The following is a 16209-nucleotide window of genomic DNA, read 5'->3' as shown; positions in this document are numbered from 1 at the left end:
TTAAAGTGACGTGAAATGTTTAGTTTCCACTTTTCTGGGCTTTAACCCAAAGGTTTTCCACCATGACTCACATTTTGACTCAAATAAAGCATCATTATGTTTAAGTATACAGTCACTAAAAGAAACATATAGCCTAAAGAGCTGTTTTCTCTCACCTGTTTGTGTAGCTACCACTTTCCAACCATTAAAAACTGCCTCTCCCAGTGTTTCACTCCTGGTTTCTTTAGTAAAACTTTGGCTCCCCCTGCTGTCTGAAGTCAGAACTGCAGCTTTGATTTTCCAGAAAACCCTCCTGGTTTGCTGAGTTCCCAGCAGAACTGGACGGGATGAAGGTGAAACCTGAATGACTTTATAATTAAATGTTTCCCTGAAGATTGTTTACATACAAACATAAACATGCATTTAAGGCTGGGCTGATCATTTTGGAAACTGGCACTCAGGGAAAGTCCCACTGTGGAAGGAACTGGAATAAAAAAATGTCTTTAGTTTACAGGCTTTGTAATTTTGTGTTTCCCTGAACTGTGTAATTTACAGCAATTCAGATGGTTTTTTTCTTTTGTTTATCATCTGCTTCCCAGATGTTGGTCGGTGGGTTAGCACAGTGAGATTTGCCTTTAGGTGGACAACAGCCTGTTGGCTTTGCTTAGTTAAGATAAAGACCGGAAACAACATCTAGACTGGCTTTGACTAAAGTAAACACTGAATAATATTAAAAATTATTTTTTAGACAGTAAAATATTAAAATTTAAAGGAAACAATGGCAATATGAACATAGTTTTTTTTCTCAAACATGTTTGCAGCTTTGAGAGAAAACCCCAGTCACAGTTGTGATGCTCCTCTGCTACAGTGCTGTGGGTATTGTGAACAGAGGAGTCTGAGCCTCTGTGCTAACTATGAAATTTCACCACTATTTCCATAAAAAGGACCCTCAGTTATATTTCTCACTGACTTTCTGTAATTTAAGCAGCAGCTGTGTCACCCATCAGTTACTGCAGCACCACAGCTCTGTCAGCAGGCACTCGCATCACGTCTTACTTTATATCAGAATCAGTTTTCTTTCTTCTTGTTTCTGTTAATCATTCCATCATTTGTTTCAGTCCGTCTCCCCTGCAGTGCTCTTCGGTGTGCTCTTCAGCTGCTGCTCCCGTCGGGGGGACGGGCAGTACTGGAAGGAGGCAGACTGACAGGCTGTTTGGCCTCCAGCTGAGAGCGATTGTAGTCTGAGGTCAGAGGTCACAGTCCAGGGAGTCCAAGACAGAAACCAGATCACAACAGAAGGCTAATTATCATGCATTGTAGCTGGCCTCCTGCTGGGACGGCATTCGCTTTCACCAGCAGGCCACAGTGAAGCTTCTGGACCTCCTGCATTTAAAACAGGGTGAGACGCATGTGAGCAGAAACACTTGTTATTAAATTATGCACTTACACTCAGAGTTAGAAATTAAATCTTTGTATTAGAGGAAAGGAGTATACCAAACTATAAATGAAGCTAATTTGCACATTTTATTCTGCTTTTCTCATCAAAAAAATTGTTAATGCAAGAAAAATATCCAAATATTAACAGGAAAATCTCAAACCAAACTCTTACCACCCCTCTGTAAAATCAATATTTAATATCAATGACTTACATGAAATACAGTTAAGTAATAAAATGAAAGAAAACAAGTGAGCACTACTGCATATAAACTCGACTAGATACATACACATATACACTTGTGCTAACAATTCAAGAAACATTTGGTATATTTTATATCCCCCCTCTGTCCTTTTTTCCGGATCCTTGTAGTACTTTGGTAGTAGTATTATGATCTTAGGAGCCGATGTGTCAGTGGAAATGAAAACAACTAAACTGTGACAGCAAATTCAGAAACAAACTAAGCCTGCTCGGTGAAAACATTTATCACAAGGTATCCACGAGAGTTAAACTTAGTATCTGAACTCAGAAACAGCAGATAAGAAAACAGCTTTTCACAGGGTTCCATTTGGAAGTAATGAACATGATGTATTGAGATAAACAATTTGACTATTATTATGCTGTTTGATGATTAAACTCAGTTGACCCATCATAGCAGGCTGGAGACCAACAATGATAGGAATTAGGAACCCCAGAGTCTAGATGGTGGTAATGAAGATGAAGGGGGGAATGATAGAAAAGCAGTGAGATTTACAGTAGACAGAATAGCGGCTGATTGGCTCACAGACGGTGGGCAAGAAAAAGACTGGAGTAGATAATGATTGAGTTTGCAAGCGTGGGAAAGTGGAAGCGATGAAAACAAGCATCTCGAACACCCAGGAAAGCAGGCGGATGACTGATTACAGCTCTTCCTTATTGAACTTGCGCATAAGCTTCATTTAGATTCATGCTTGTATATGTTTATGTTAAGAATACATATTCTTACCCAAGGTGGCATGCTGTGACTTTTACAGAAACAGAGGCGACCAGCCAACCTCAATTTTTAGAAGCACTCCTTTAATAAAAGTAGCAATGAAACCACCTTACTACACATGAATCTGTATTATTGGCAAATTGCTCTTAAAGTATCAAGAGTATTCTGCAGAACACATTGTTCCCCATCGGTGTTATACGGTTATAAGGTTGGTCTGAATTTAAATGCTTCATATGCTGTTTGAGCTACAGCAGGGGTCCCCAATCCCAGTCCGCGAGGGCTGGTTTCCTGCAGGTTTTAGATGTGTCCTTGATCCACCACAGCTGATTTAAATGGATAAATTACCTTCTCAACACGTCTTGAAGTTCTCCAGAGGCCTGGTAACAAACTAATCATGTGATTCAGGTGTGTTGACCCAGGGTGAGATCTGAAACCTGCAGGGACACCGGCCCTCGCGGACTGGGATTGGGGACCCCTGATCTACAGTAATGTATTATATTCTAAAATGATGCTAAATGATAAAAATGAAGGTGTTGGCAAAACAGCTGGTTAAACTATCTTCAGCTAAAAACCTTCTGCTAAAGTAGACAGTGAATAATTTCTGTTCCATTTCTGTATTAAAGAGCTGTAAACCATATCACTGTCACAGTTTGGGGGGTGTGGGGAAGGAGGACCCAGGCGCGGTGCTCTATGTACAAGCAGTACGTTTATTTACAGTGTGTGGAAATAACAACAATAAATCCCCGTGGTTTCCCCTGACTCCCATGTCGTGTCTCTCCGTGACCAGTCCGTGTCTCAGTGCTCTCCGCTCCCGTGTCTCAGCACTCCTCGTGCTGGCTGCTGTCTGGCGCTCCACACTTCTCCTGGGGACACAATAGACGCAGCCGTCAGGACACATAACCGCGGGCATACATACACTAACTCAGTTCAAATGGATGACTAACGTGGAGACTCACGCAATGATCCCACGTCGGTGGGAGCTCCAAGACTCTCCTAAGTAGCACCCCCGACGAGGCCTGACCAGCAGCAGGTGTGTGGCTTCGGGTGTGGCCAGACCGTCAGCAGGGCCACACCCACCAGGCCTGAAGGCGCCCACTGAAACACATACACACACACACACACACACACACACACACACACACACACACACACACACACGCAAACAGGGAGAAGGACAGCAACACCAAATATACATACAATAACAATAGTAATAATATAATTCATAACTGCTCAGGGACCCTGACAATCACTGATGAATATCACATTATCAACTTTGATTTTTTTAAGTCTAGGCCAGAGTTTTATGAACAGCCGTTGGGTGATGGCATCAACTTTTTCAGTAGAGGAAGGTGAACTGGCATTTTTATTGACACGTGTCACCACCTTCTTGATACAGGCTTCCACAGATAACCTGTAATTTTCAGCCTCTTCAGCATCACACAGGGCTGGATTCTGCATAGTGTCGATCAGGTGATTTTTAATGATATCTACCGTCAGTTTTCTCAACACTGGGTCCTCGTCGTTCAGTAACATCAGTAAATGTTTTTCTTTACAGAATGTTTTCTGACGTAGCTCTTGGTAAATGGCCCGGTCGAGATCTTTCAGTTTATATACATGTATATGCAGATCTTTGATCCTGTTGTCAGACAACATGTGTTTTTTTGTGTGTCCCGTTTGGATCTTTAGCCATAAGAATTGTTGTCTTAAGGCCAAGAAAGATGCCAAGCGGATTTATTTTACCAAGTGGATCATCATGGCCTTGCCATATTGGTCCATTTGATTGACCTTTATTATAATTACAACATGTGTTTTAACAGGTACCTGTGGAGTTGTTTTTAGAAGGTCTGTAGTGCGAATTATTTTCAACTCGTGTGAGCACAGCATCAATGAGTGCGCTCACATGTTCTTCTTCATCATAATTGCTGACAGTAATGCCAGATGATGATTTTTTCTCCACTATTGGAAATATATTACTTTTAAATTCTTCTAAACGTGTTTGAGAAATGGCTTTAGTTTGTTCGTCCTCGTCATCCTCGGCTCTAACGCACCACGAGAAGAACCTTGCAGGCAGGTTTTTACGGACGAGGTGATCTTCAAATATGGAAATGATCACCTCTAGGTACGGCTGACCTACGGCTAGCGCAATGATCACGAGATCAGGGCTAATGTCCAGCCACTTTGATGTCTTTAAAAAAAAAAAAAAAAAAAAAATCACCTTTTCAAGTTTTTTAATCCCCCTGTGTGTGATTTTGAGAGGTTTTTGCTCAACTTGTGCCCACAGAGCTGTGAAGAGGCGCTGCTGAATCATTTCCGATGGCGACACCTTTGCGTCTTTGGAGGCACGTGAAAAATCTAAATTGCCCATTGTTTTTGGAAAAATCTAAATTGCCCATAGGTATGAGTGAATGTGAGTACGAATGTTTAGCCCTGTGACAGACTAGCGACCTGTCCAGGGCGTACCCTGCCTCTCGCCCTGAGATAGCTGCCATAGGCTCCAGCGCCCCCTGCGACCCTGAAAAGGAAAAGCGGAAGTTAGGGGTGGGCAACTCCAGGCCTCGAGGGCCGGTGTCCCTGCAGGTTTTAGATGTGTCCTTGAACCAACACAGCTGATATAAATGGCTAAATTAGCTCCTGAAAATGTCCTGAAGTTCTCCAGAGGCCTGGTAACGAACTAATCATGCGATTCAGGTGTGTTGACCCAAGGTGAGATCTAAAACCTGCAGGACACCGGCCCTCTGGGCCTGGATTTGCCCACCCCTGGCGTAAGTGAATCGATGGATAGATACATACACATATACACTGTGCTAACAATTCAAGAAACATTTGGAATATTTTATATCCCTCCCCTCTTTGTCCCTTTTCCCTATGTCCTTGTAGTACTTCTATTGTGTGCCCACATAGCTGTGAAGAGGCGCCGTTTAATCTGCAACAGCATCCTGCCATGCGATTGAATTCGTCCCTAACCTTTGGGAACCCTCACATAAATTTTATCGAATGGAAAAAGGTTAGCTTTCATCCTCCAGCTTCACTGTGTTTATGTTATGCTAACATAGCTGTATCGCTAGTGATCTCGTAGTACATCATTATGTACCAGCTAGTCCAACCTCAGTAACCCTAAAAAAAAAAAAAAGAAAAAAAAAAGTCACTGCTGTTTAGTTTTCTGTCTTCATTTATGTTGGAAGTGATAGCAGAGCTGTACGTTTAAATTTTTTCAAAACGTCTCTCAGTCAGAACATTATATATTATGTTTAGGTGGCCCTTTCGAGATTTTTTTTCATTGATGTGCAGATCTTTGATTGTGTCGTCAGACAACAGGTGTTTCTTCAAAGATACCTGTGGAGCTTTTTTTAGAAGGTTTGTAGTGCGATTTCTTTGTAGCCCGTGTGAGCACAGCATCAACACTGTAAAATTAATAAATACAAAAATAAAAAATTGTTGCGAAAACTTAAACTCAAGGCAACCCACTGCATTTAGATTTTTAGGTTCTGATGGATAACTTAGTTGAAGCAACTTTTCTCCTAAACTTGAAACCTAACATTTTGTTTTAAAAACGCATTTAGTGTTGCTAAAAAAAATTTTTTATATCAATTTGGGAACTTCAGGTTCATGCACAAGTTTTGCAAACAAAGTTATATGGTACTATTTACCTAAAAATGCAGCCAAGGCCTCAGGCATTTTTTATATAACCATCTAAATCTATTTACAGAACAATCAGGTGTTCTGCAGCAAACAAGAAGGCACACAAATTATTTGTGCCGGTCCAAAAAAAAAGAAAAAAAAGTTTGTGTTCAGTATAAGACAGAAGAGAACAGCACAGGCCTAAACCCTGCAGGTCTGACAACAGGTGGTGTATCAGTCCTGTTTTCCCTGTGGGAACAGCGTTTACACTAGAATCTGCTTTTGATGGCTTTTTTGGAGCAAATGTGACATTCAGCAGTATAACTGACACAATACAAAACAATAACTACACTACACACCAACTCTAGCCTCCAAAAACGCTAAACATCACTAATGTCTCACATATGAAAACTTGCGCTCTCTTTCTTTTGCTCACCGCTTTCCATCGCGGGTGTCACTCCTAAAACTGCACCTTCTCCCTAAACAACCAAGTGCCGCATGTTGCCATATCATTTTTTTGATTGGCTGACATGGTAAATTCTAACACCAATCCGGTTGTTCAGTCTGACGTCACTAGCCGTGTCTGGACCTAAACTCCGCTGCAGGTTCACATATCAAACGATCACTATGGCATTACTGAGAGTTGAAAAACTGTCTAAAGTCTTTCATCTTTAATAAAATGATCAGCGTTCTGTTCTACCAGGTGTAACAATTGAGTTTAGCATCCAGGCACCCATGAAAACGGAATTTATGACATTTAACAGAGTTAGAAGCTAGCGAGCTAACTCCCTGCTAACTTCTATCTAAATACAATATAGCATGTCCTGACTGCGGGGTTTTGGAAACAAATTAAACCCTACAGCTCTGTTATCACTTCCAGCATAAATGAAGACAGGAAACTAAAAAGCAGTGACGTTTGTAGGGTTACTGAAGTTGGGCTAGCTGGTATATAATGATGTGCTACGTGACCGCTAGCGACACAGCTATGTTAACATAATATAAACAAGCTAACTTTTTTTCCCACTCGATAAAGTTAACGTGAGTGTTCTCGGTGGAGGACTCCACCACCCCGTTCACACAGAAACTAAACCACATTTTTTTTGGCTAAATATGATTTGAACAAATTAAACAACATGGCAGCGGGCGCCCCCGAAATTATTTATTTATTTAAGAATAAAAAATAAAAGGGGGGGGGGGGGGGGGGGTTGCCGCTGTTGGTCGTCAGCCATGAGCGAGCTAGCTTATTTTGTCGGGTTTCTTTCGTTCGGTGGTATGGCGAACACCCCCTACATGAAATACACGTAGGGGGTGTCGCGGAGGCTTGTCAGACATGAGCGCGCCTGTTTGGAAGGGATGCTTGTCGGATTTACATTATTTTGTGACATGGCGATTTTTATACGAAAACTTTAAAGCACTATTTCATGATGGAAAACATTAAAGTTGCTCACGAGGGCATTCAAGCAGCACGATTGAGTAAAACAGTCTAGGGGGGATCTTAAATGAGGTAGTAAACACATATAAATGCACATTAAAAGAAACAGTACTTGCCTTCAGAAAGTTGAGATGAACACCTTAGCTGCATCCAGCTCCTGGCGTAAAAAGCCTCGTGTTCGCATTAAGGCAGACGGCCAGGTGGCTTTCAGTCCTTGCAAAAGTGCATCGTAGACCCCGTAGTATCCAAAAATATGACATGCGCATGCGTGCTCAGGCACAGAAAGGCGCCAACAGCTTCAACTCATGTAAAACTTGAATTCATTCATTTTGCCAGCAATAAAGTTCATCTGAGACCAACTTTTGCTCCAAAACGTTAAAGGATTAGTTGAAACCCTTAATGTATTTGAGTTTATGGGGCAACTCAGCTTTTATTGTTGAATTGTGAAAGAAATGACTGTAAGCAAGTTTGATTTTTCACACTGAATGAGTGTGCTGACACTAATGCCAGATGATGATTTTTTCTCCAGTATTGGAAATATATTACTTTTAGATTCTTCTAAACGTGTTTCAGAAATTGCTTTAGCTTCTGCGTCTTCATCATCCTCGGCTCTAACGCACCATGAAAAGAACCTTGGCAGTAGGCTTTTTTTACGGAAGAGGTGATCTTCAAATATGGAAATGATCACTTCTACGTATGGCTGACCTACGGCTAGCGCAATGATCACAAGATCAGAGTTGATGTCCAGCCGCTTTGTGATGTCTTTAAAAATCACCTTTTCAAGTTTTATTAACCCTGTTTGTGTAACTTTTAGAATTTTCTGTTCAACCTGTGCCCACAGAGCTGTGAAGAGGCGCTGCTGAATCATGTCAGATGGCAACACCTTTGCCTCTTTTGAGGCACGTGCAATAACAGCATTTATTAGCTCTTTAAACAAGCAGAAATTATATGTGTGTGTATATATATATATATATATATATATATATATACATATATATATATACATATATATATATATATACTCTTGGCATTCTTGAAGTTTGGTTTAAGAAAGTAACGTATATAGTATTGTTAGCAAAATGCATTGTACTGCTAGAGTAATGTGATGACTGGTTATTTTGAAAGCAGGATTTTTAAAATGAAGTTGTTAATCCAGCTGCTAATCCAAATGGCAATCCTTGAGCTAATAATTTTTTAAAAGCATTTTGAGAATCAGTTTAATAATCCTCTACGAAATAGCGTGTCCCTGAGGCAACAAACCACATTTTCATGCCTCACACTGACCCTTCAAAAAAAACAAACAACTGTTTTTCAAATAATGAAGTTTTTTAAAAAACATTTTGAAAATCTATAAAAATCATGGCATCAACTTTTTCAAAACAGGAAAGTGAACTGGCATTTTCGGTCACCACCTTCTTGATACTGCTTTCCACAGATAACCTGTAATTTTCAGCCTCTTCAGCATCACACAGGGCTGGATTCTGCATATTCTCGATCAGGTGATTTTTAATGATATCGACCGTCAGTTTTCTCAACACTCGGTCCTCGTCGTTCAGTAACATCAGTAAATGTTTTTCTTTACAGAATGTTTTCTGACGTAGCTCTTTGTAAATGGCCCTTTCGAGATCTTTCAGGGTTTTTTTCATGGATGTGCAGATCTTTGATTGTGTCGTCAGACAACACGTGTTTTAAAAGATACCTGTGGAGTTTTTTTAGAAGGTTTGTAGTGCGATTTCTTTGCAGCCCGTGTGAGCACAGCATCAATGAGTGTGCTGACACTAATGCCAGATGATGATTTTTTTCTCCAGTATTGGAAATATATTACTTTTAAATTCGTCTAAACGTGTTTCAGAAACCGCTTTAGCTTCTGCGTCTTCATCATCCTCGGCTCTAACGCACCACGAGAAGAACCTTGGCAGTAGATTTCTTTTTTTTAGGGAAGAGGTGATCTTCAAATATGGAAATGATCATCTCTAGGTACGGCTGACCTACGGCTAGCGCAATGATCACGAGATCCAAAGTCGTATTAACACAATTTTTGACAGATTTTTGAGCACCGTGTAGCACATAAAATCGGTTCCAGGTCAATAAGCACAACCAGAATTCATACATAAGGCGCACCGGATTATAAGGCGCACTGTCAGTTTTTGAGAAAATTAAAGGATTTTGAGTGCGCCTTATGGTCTGAAAATTAGAGTACAAATAGAGGTCAGAGGTCAAATTTACAAATTAATACCTCTTATCTGTGACCTACTCCTACATAAGGTTTGTGTAATCAGAGTAAAACGCCTGTGCAATGTTTTAATACAATAGTTGCTACTAAAATCTTTGATCTTGAAAAGAATGACAAGCACACGTGTTCAGTCTAAGCTGAAAATGTATACATTTGTGTGACAATGAAAACACGCAGAATTCACAATATAATCTTTTTTGGATCTTTTTATTGATTAAAAATACATTTAGAGTGCCCAATACGATAAGTTGTGTATTAGATGGCACAAAACCCCAATAATTTGACAATTCCCTCTGAGCAAGCACTAGGCGACGGTGGGGAGTAAAAACTTCCTTTTAACAGGGAGAAAACTCCGGCAGAACCAGGCTCAGTGAGGAACGGCCATCTGCCTCGACCGGTCAAGGGTTTTTAAAATGACTCGATTAGATGTTAAATAAATTGAAACTGAAAATGCTACGTCCAGATGAACAGAATCTACTTTTAGGGACTTACATAACAGTAACCAAGCATTTTCTGCCTGCGATCCATACAGCATGACCCGCACAGAGAAAGAAGCTTGTGATGAAATGTTCACTTTCCAATACAGTGATGGCATGCTCCTTGAAAACCTTTACAATTATATCATCTGCATATTCATGGTCTAATTCCATGAATGTCAGTATGACATCTGGCTCTTTCCATTTCTGTATTAAAGAGCTGTAAACCATATCACTGATGAACATCACATTATCAACTTTGATCTTTTTAAGTCTAGGCCAGAGTTTTATGAACAGCCGTTGGGTGATGGCATCAACTTTTTCAGTAGAGGAAGGTGAACTGGCATTTTTATTGACACGTGTCACCACCTTCTTGATACAGGCTTCTACAGATAACCTGTAATTTTCAGCCTCTTCAGCATCACACAGGGCTGGATTCTGCATAGTGTCGATCAGGTGATTTTTAATGATATCGACCGTCAGTTTTCTCAACACTGGGTCCTCGTCGTTCAGTAACATCAGTAAATGTTTTTCTTTACAGAATGTTTTCTGATGTAGCTCTTGGTAAATGGCCCTGTCCAGATCTTTCAGTTTTTTTTATGTATATGCAGATCTTTGATCCTGTTGTCAGACAACACGTGTTTTAACAGGTACCTGTGGAGTTTTTTTAGAAGGTTTGTAGTGCGAATTCTTCGCAGCCCGTGTGAGCACAGCATCAATGAGTGCGCTCACACATTCTTCTTCATCATCATCATAATTGCTGACAGTAATACCAGATGATGATTTTTTCTCCACTATTGGAAATATATTACTTTTAAATTCTTCTAAACATGTTTGAGAAATGGCTTTAGTTTGTTCGTCCTCGTCATCCTTGGCTCTAACGCACCACGAGAAGAACCTTGCCAGTAGGCTTTTTTTACGGAAGAGGTGATCTTCAAATATGGAAATGATCACTTCTAGGTATGGCTGACCTACGGCTAGCGCAATGATCACGAGATCAGAGTTAATGTCCAGCCGCTTTGTGATGTCTTTAAAAATCATCTTTTCAAGTTTTACTAACCCTGTTTGTGTAACTTTTGGAATTTTCTGTTCAACCTGTGCCCACAGAGCTGTGAAGAGGCGCTGCTGAATCATGTCAGATGGCGACACCTTTGCCTCTTTTGAGGCACGTGCAATAACAGCATTTATTAGCTCTTTAAACAAGCAGAAATTATATATGTGTGTGTGTGTGTGTATATATATATATATATATATATATATACACATACACACACGTGTGTGTATTTAAACTCTTGCCATTAAAGTTTGGTTGAAGAAAGTAACGTATATAGTATTGTTAGCAAAATGCATTGTACTGCTAGAGTAATGTGATGACTGGTTATTTTGAAAGCAGGATTTTTAAAATGAAGTTGTTAATCCAGCTGCTAATCCAAATGTTAATCCTTGAACTAATAATTTTTAAAAAGCATTTTGAAAATTAGTTTAATAATCCTCTACGGAATAGCGTGTCCCTGAGGCAACAAACCACATTTTCATGCCTCACACTGACCCTTCAAAAAAAACAAACAACTGTTTTTCAAATAATGAAGTTTTTTAAAAAACATTTTGAAAATCTATAAAAATCATGGCATCAACTTTTTCAAAACAGGAAAGTGGACTGGCATTTTCGGTCACCACCTTCTTGATACTGCTTTCCACAAAAACCCTGTTTTTTCAGCATCACACAGGGCTGGATTCTGCATATTCTCGATCAGGTGATTTTTAATGATATCGACCGTCAGTTTTCTCAACACTCGGTCCTCGTCGTTCAGTAACATCAGTAAATGTTTTTCTTTACAGAATGTTTTCTGACGTAGCTCTTGGTAAATGGCCCTTTCGAGATCTTTCAGGGTTTTTTTCATGGATGTGCAGATCTTTGATTGTGTCGTCAGACAACACGTGTTTTAAAAGATACCTGTGGAGTTTTTTTAGAAGGTTTGTAGTGCGATTTCTTTTCAGCCCGTGTGAGCACAGCATCAATGAGTGTGCTGACACTAATGCCAGATGATGATTTTTTTCTCCAGTATTGGAAATATATTACTTTTAAATTCGTCTAAACGTGTTTCAGAAACCGCTTTAGCTTCTGCGTCTTCATCATCCTCGGCTCTAACGCACCACGAGAAGAACCTTGGCAGTAGATTTCTTTTTTTTAGGGAAGAGGTGATCTTCAAATATGGAAATGATCATCTCTAGGTACGGCTGACCTACGGCTAGCGCAATGATCACGAGATCCAAAGTCGTATTAACACAATTTTTGACAGATTTTTGAGCACCGTGTAGCACATAAAATCGGTTCCAGGTCAATAAGCACAACCAGAATTCATACATAAGGCGCACCGGATTATAAGGCGCACTGTCAGTTTTTGAGAAAATTAAAGGATTTTGAGTGCGCCTTATGGTCTGAAAATTAGAGTACAAATAGAGGTCAGAGGTCAAATTTACAAATTAATACCTCTTATCTGTGACCTACTCCTACATAAGGTTTGTGTAATCAGAGTAAAACGCCTGTGCAATGTTTTAATACAATAGTTGCTACTAAAATCTTTGATCTTGAAAAGAATGACAAGCACACGTGTTCAGTCTAAGCTGAAAATGTATACATTTGTGTGACAATGAAAACACGCAGAATTCACAATATAATCTTTTTTGGATCTTTTTATTGATTAAAAATACATTTAGAGTGCCCAATACGATAAGTTGTGTATTAGATGGCACAAAACCCCAATAATTTGACAATTCCCTCTGAGCAAGCACTAGGCGACGGTGGGGAGTAAAAACTTCCTTTTAACAGGGAGAAAACTCCGGCAGAACCAGGCTCAGTGAGGAACGGCCATCTGCCTCGACCGGTCAAGGGTTTTTAAAATGACTCGATTAGATGTTAAATAAATTGAAACTGAAAATGCTACGTCCAGATGAACAGAATCTACTTTTAGGGTCTTACATAACAGTAACCAAGTATTTTCTGCCTGCGATCCATACAGCATGACCCGCACAGAGAAAGAAGCTTGTCATGAAATGTTCACTTTCCAATACAGTGATGGCATGCTCCTTGAAAAGCTTTACAATTATATCATCTGCATATTCATGGTCTAATTCCATGAATGTCAGTATGACATCTGGCTCTTTCCATTTCTGTATTAAAGAGCTGTAAACCATATCACTGATGAACATCACATTATCAACTTTGATTTTTTTAAGTCTAGGCCAGAGTTTTATGAACAGCCGTTGGGTGATGGCATCAACTTTTTCAGTAGAGGAAGGTGAACTGGCATTTTTATTGACACGTGTCACCACCTTCTTGATACAGGCTTCTACAGATAACCTGTAATTTTCAGCCTCTTCAGCATCACACAGGGCTGGATTCTGCATAGTGTCGATCAGGTGATTTTTAATGATATCGACCGTCAGTTTTCTCAACACTGGGTCCTCGTCGTTCAGTAACATCAGTAAATGTTTTTCTTTACAGAATGTTTTCTGACGTAGCTCTTGGTAAATGGCCCTGTCCAGATCTTTCAGTTTTTTTTCATGTATATGCAGATCTTTGATCCTGTTGTCAGACAACACGTGTTTTAACAGATACCTGTGGAGTTTTTTAGAAGGTCTGTAGTGCGATTTATTTGCAGCTCGTGTGAGCACAGCATCAATGAGTGCGCTCACATGTTCTTCTTCATCATCATCATAATCGCTGACACTAATGCCAGATGATGATTTTTTCTCCAGTATCCGAAATATATTACTTCTAAATTCTTCTAAACGTGTTTCAGACATGGCTTTAGTTTGTTCGTCCTCGTCATCCTCGGCTCTAACGCACCACGAGAAGAACCTTGCCAGCAGGTTTTTACGGAAGAGGTGATCTTCAAATATGGAAATGATCACCTCTAGGTACGGCTGACCTACGGCTAGCGCAATGATCACGAGATCAGGGCTAATGTCCAGCCGCTTTGTGATGTCTTTAAAAATCACCTTTTCAAGTTTTTTAATCCCCCTGTGTGTGATTTTGAGAGGTTTTTGCTCAACTTGTGCCCACAGAGCTGTGAAGAGGCGCTGCTGAATCATTTCCGATGGCGACACCTTTGCCTCTTTGGAGGCACGTGTAATAACAGCATTTATTAGCTCTTTAACGAGCAGCTGTTCTTCTGACACCGGAGGTTCCTGGAGATCAACTGACTCTGGATCCCCCGGATTCTGTTGCTGGTTGCATGACTGAGGGTAGCACACACAGTGCTTCGATTTCCCCTCATCGCTCCGTAAAATGTTTACGCCAGGGACGACACTACATTCAGAGTCGTCTTCAGTGGCGCAGCTTTGAATCGCATCGGTTGTTTCAATGGCAGAATTCATATTTTCAAATGATATAACTTTTTTACAATCTGGACTTGATTCTGAATTTTGTGTAAGTTGCTGAGTTTGTGTCTCAGACATTAATGCCTCTTACTCCCTCTTACTAAACTTACCTTGTGACTAACCCTGTGCAAATGGTTCTATTTATAGACTTTTACCAAGGTGATGTCACACAAGACATGAAAGGATCAAAGGGATGCTAGCGCTAAGCCCCGCCCACATCCGATATGACGGCGACGTGACGTTACCCTAGCGACCGCTATACAATGGCGATCCTCAGTTGTTGGGATTGAGTGAAACTTGTTTGGATTCAAACATGTAGCCTGCTGGTCCACTGCTTTAACCCACAGCAAATACTGTTAAAATCCTTCCTTTAAAGTTAGAATGTCAAGCGACCCCCCCTCCGACCCTCACCCACTGTGTTGTTGTCGGGTTTACGGCTGGTAAGCTATGCTAATTTAACTGTTTATGTAGCTTCACTCATTCACCTGCAGACACAGACGGCTATCAGAATGGTCACACGTCTTCTTAGAGGACGTTCCAGGTGAACACGCGCGGTGAGTTACAGCCAGCGAGGAGTCACGCAGTTTTTGCGTGCATGTCTGTGCTCGTGGACATTTGTGAGCAGAAACACTTATTATTAAATTATGCACTTACACTCAGAGTTAGAAATGAAATATTTGTATTAGAGGGAAGGAGTATAACAAACTATAAATGAAGCTAATTTGCACATTTTATTCTGCTTTTCTAATCAAAAAATTGTTAATGCAAGAAAAATATCCAAATATTAACAGGAAAATCTCAAACCAAACTCTTACCACCCCTCTGTAAAATCAATATTTAATATCAATGACTTACATGAAATACAGTTAAGTAATAAAATGAAAGAAAACAAGTGAGCACTACTGCATATAAACTCGACTAGATACATAAACATATACACTTGTGCTAACAATTCAAGAAACATTTGGTATATTTTATATCCCCCCTCTGTCCTTTTTTCCGGATCCTTGTAGTACTTTGGTAGTAGTATTGTGGTCTTAGGAGCTGATGTGTCAGTGGAAATGAAAACAGCTAAACTGTGACAGCAAAATGTTAAGAATGCATATTCTTACCCAAGGTGGCATGCTATGGCTTTTACAGAAATGCAAGCGGAGATGACCACCTCAATTTTTAGAAGCACTCCTTTAATAAAAGTAGCAATGAAACCACCTTACTACACATGAATCTGTATTATTGGCAAATTGCTCTTAAAGTATCAAGAGTATTCTGCAGAACACATTGTTCCCCATCGGTGTTATACGGTTATAAGGTTGGTCTGAATTTAAATGCTTCATATGCTGTTTGAGCTACAGCAGGGGTCCCCAATCCCAGTCCGCGAGGGCTGGTTTCCTGCAGGTTTTAGATGTGTCCTTGATCCACCACAGCTGATTTAAATGGATAAATTACCTTCTCAACACATCTTGAAGTTCTCCAGAGGCCTGGTAACAAACTAATCATGTGATTCAGGTGTGTTGACCCAGGGTGAGATCTGAAACCTGCAGGGACACCGGCCCTCGCGGACTGGGATTGGGGACCCCTGATCTACAGTAATGTATTATATTCTAAAATGATGCTAAATGATAAAAATGAAGGTGTTGGCAAAACAGCTGGTTAAACTATCTTCAGCTAAAAACCTTCTGC

At 40.2% G+C, this 16209-nt stretch overlaps 1 protein-coding gene across 2 annotated transcripts; it reads right to left on the bottom strand.

Moving 5' to 3' along the window:
* Positions 1 to 1512: 1512 nt before the first annotated feature.
* LOC309698837 (uncharacterized protein) lies at positions 1513 to 14718 on the bottom strand. 2 transcript variants are annotated; one of them, XM_082521554.1, is made up of 4 exons: positions 9349 to 14718; positions 7554 to 8069; positions 3344 to 4899; positions 1513 to 3250 (listed from the first exon to the last, which is right to left on the bottom strand). In XM_082521554.1, the coding sequence occupies exon 1, from the start codon at positions 14605 to 14607 to the stop codon at positions 13123 to 13125; it is 1485 nt and encodes a 494-aa protein (XP_082377680.1). In that variant the 5' UTR covers positions 14608 to 14718; the 3' UTR covers positions 1513 to 3250; positions 3344 to 4899; positions 7554 to 8069; positions 9349 to 13122. The 2 variants fall into 2 exon arrangements, with proteins under 2 accessions (XP_082377680.1, XP_082377681.1); XM_082521555.1 differs by lacking the exons at positions 1513 to 3250; positions 3344 to 4899 and having other exon boundaries at positions 7180 to 8069.
* Positions 14719 to 16209: the final 1491 nt, after the last annotated feature.

This window comes from Aulonocara stuartgranti (assembly GCF_965226115.1).
Source record: "Aulonocara stuartgranti genome assembly, chromosome: 22".
NCBI classification, from domain to species: Eukaryota; Metazoa; Chordata; class Actinopteri; order Cichliformes; family Cichlidae; genus Aulonocara; species Aulonocara stuartgranti.
The sequence above is the reverse complement of the archived record's forward strand: the minus strand, read 5'-3'. Positions and strand labels throughout refer to the sequence as shown.

Coding starts and splice junctions, on each gene's coding strand:
- LOC309698837 (XM_082521554.1), bottom strand. CDS start 14,607: ATGTCTGAGACACAAACTCAGCAACTTACACAAAATTCAGAATCAAGT.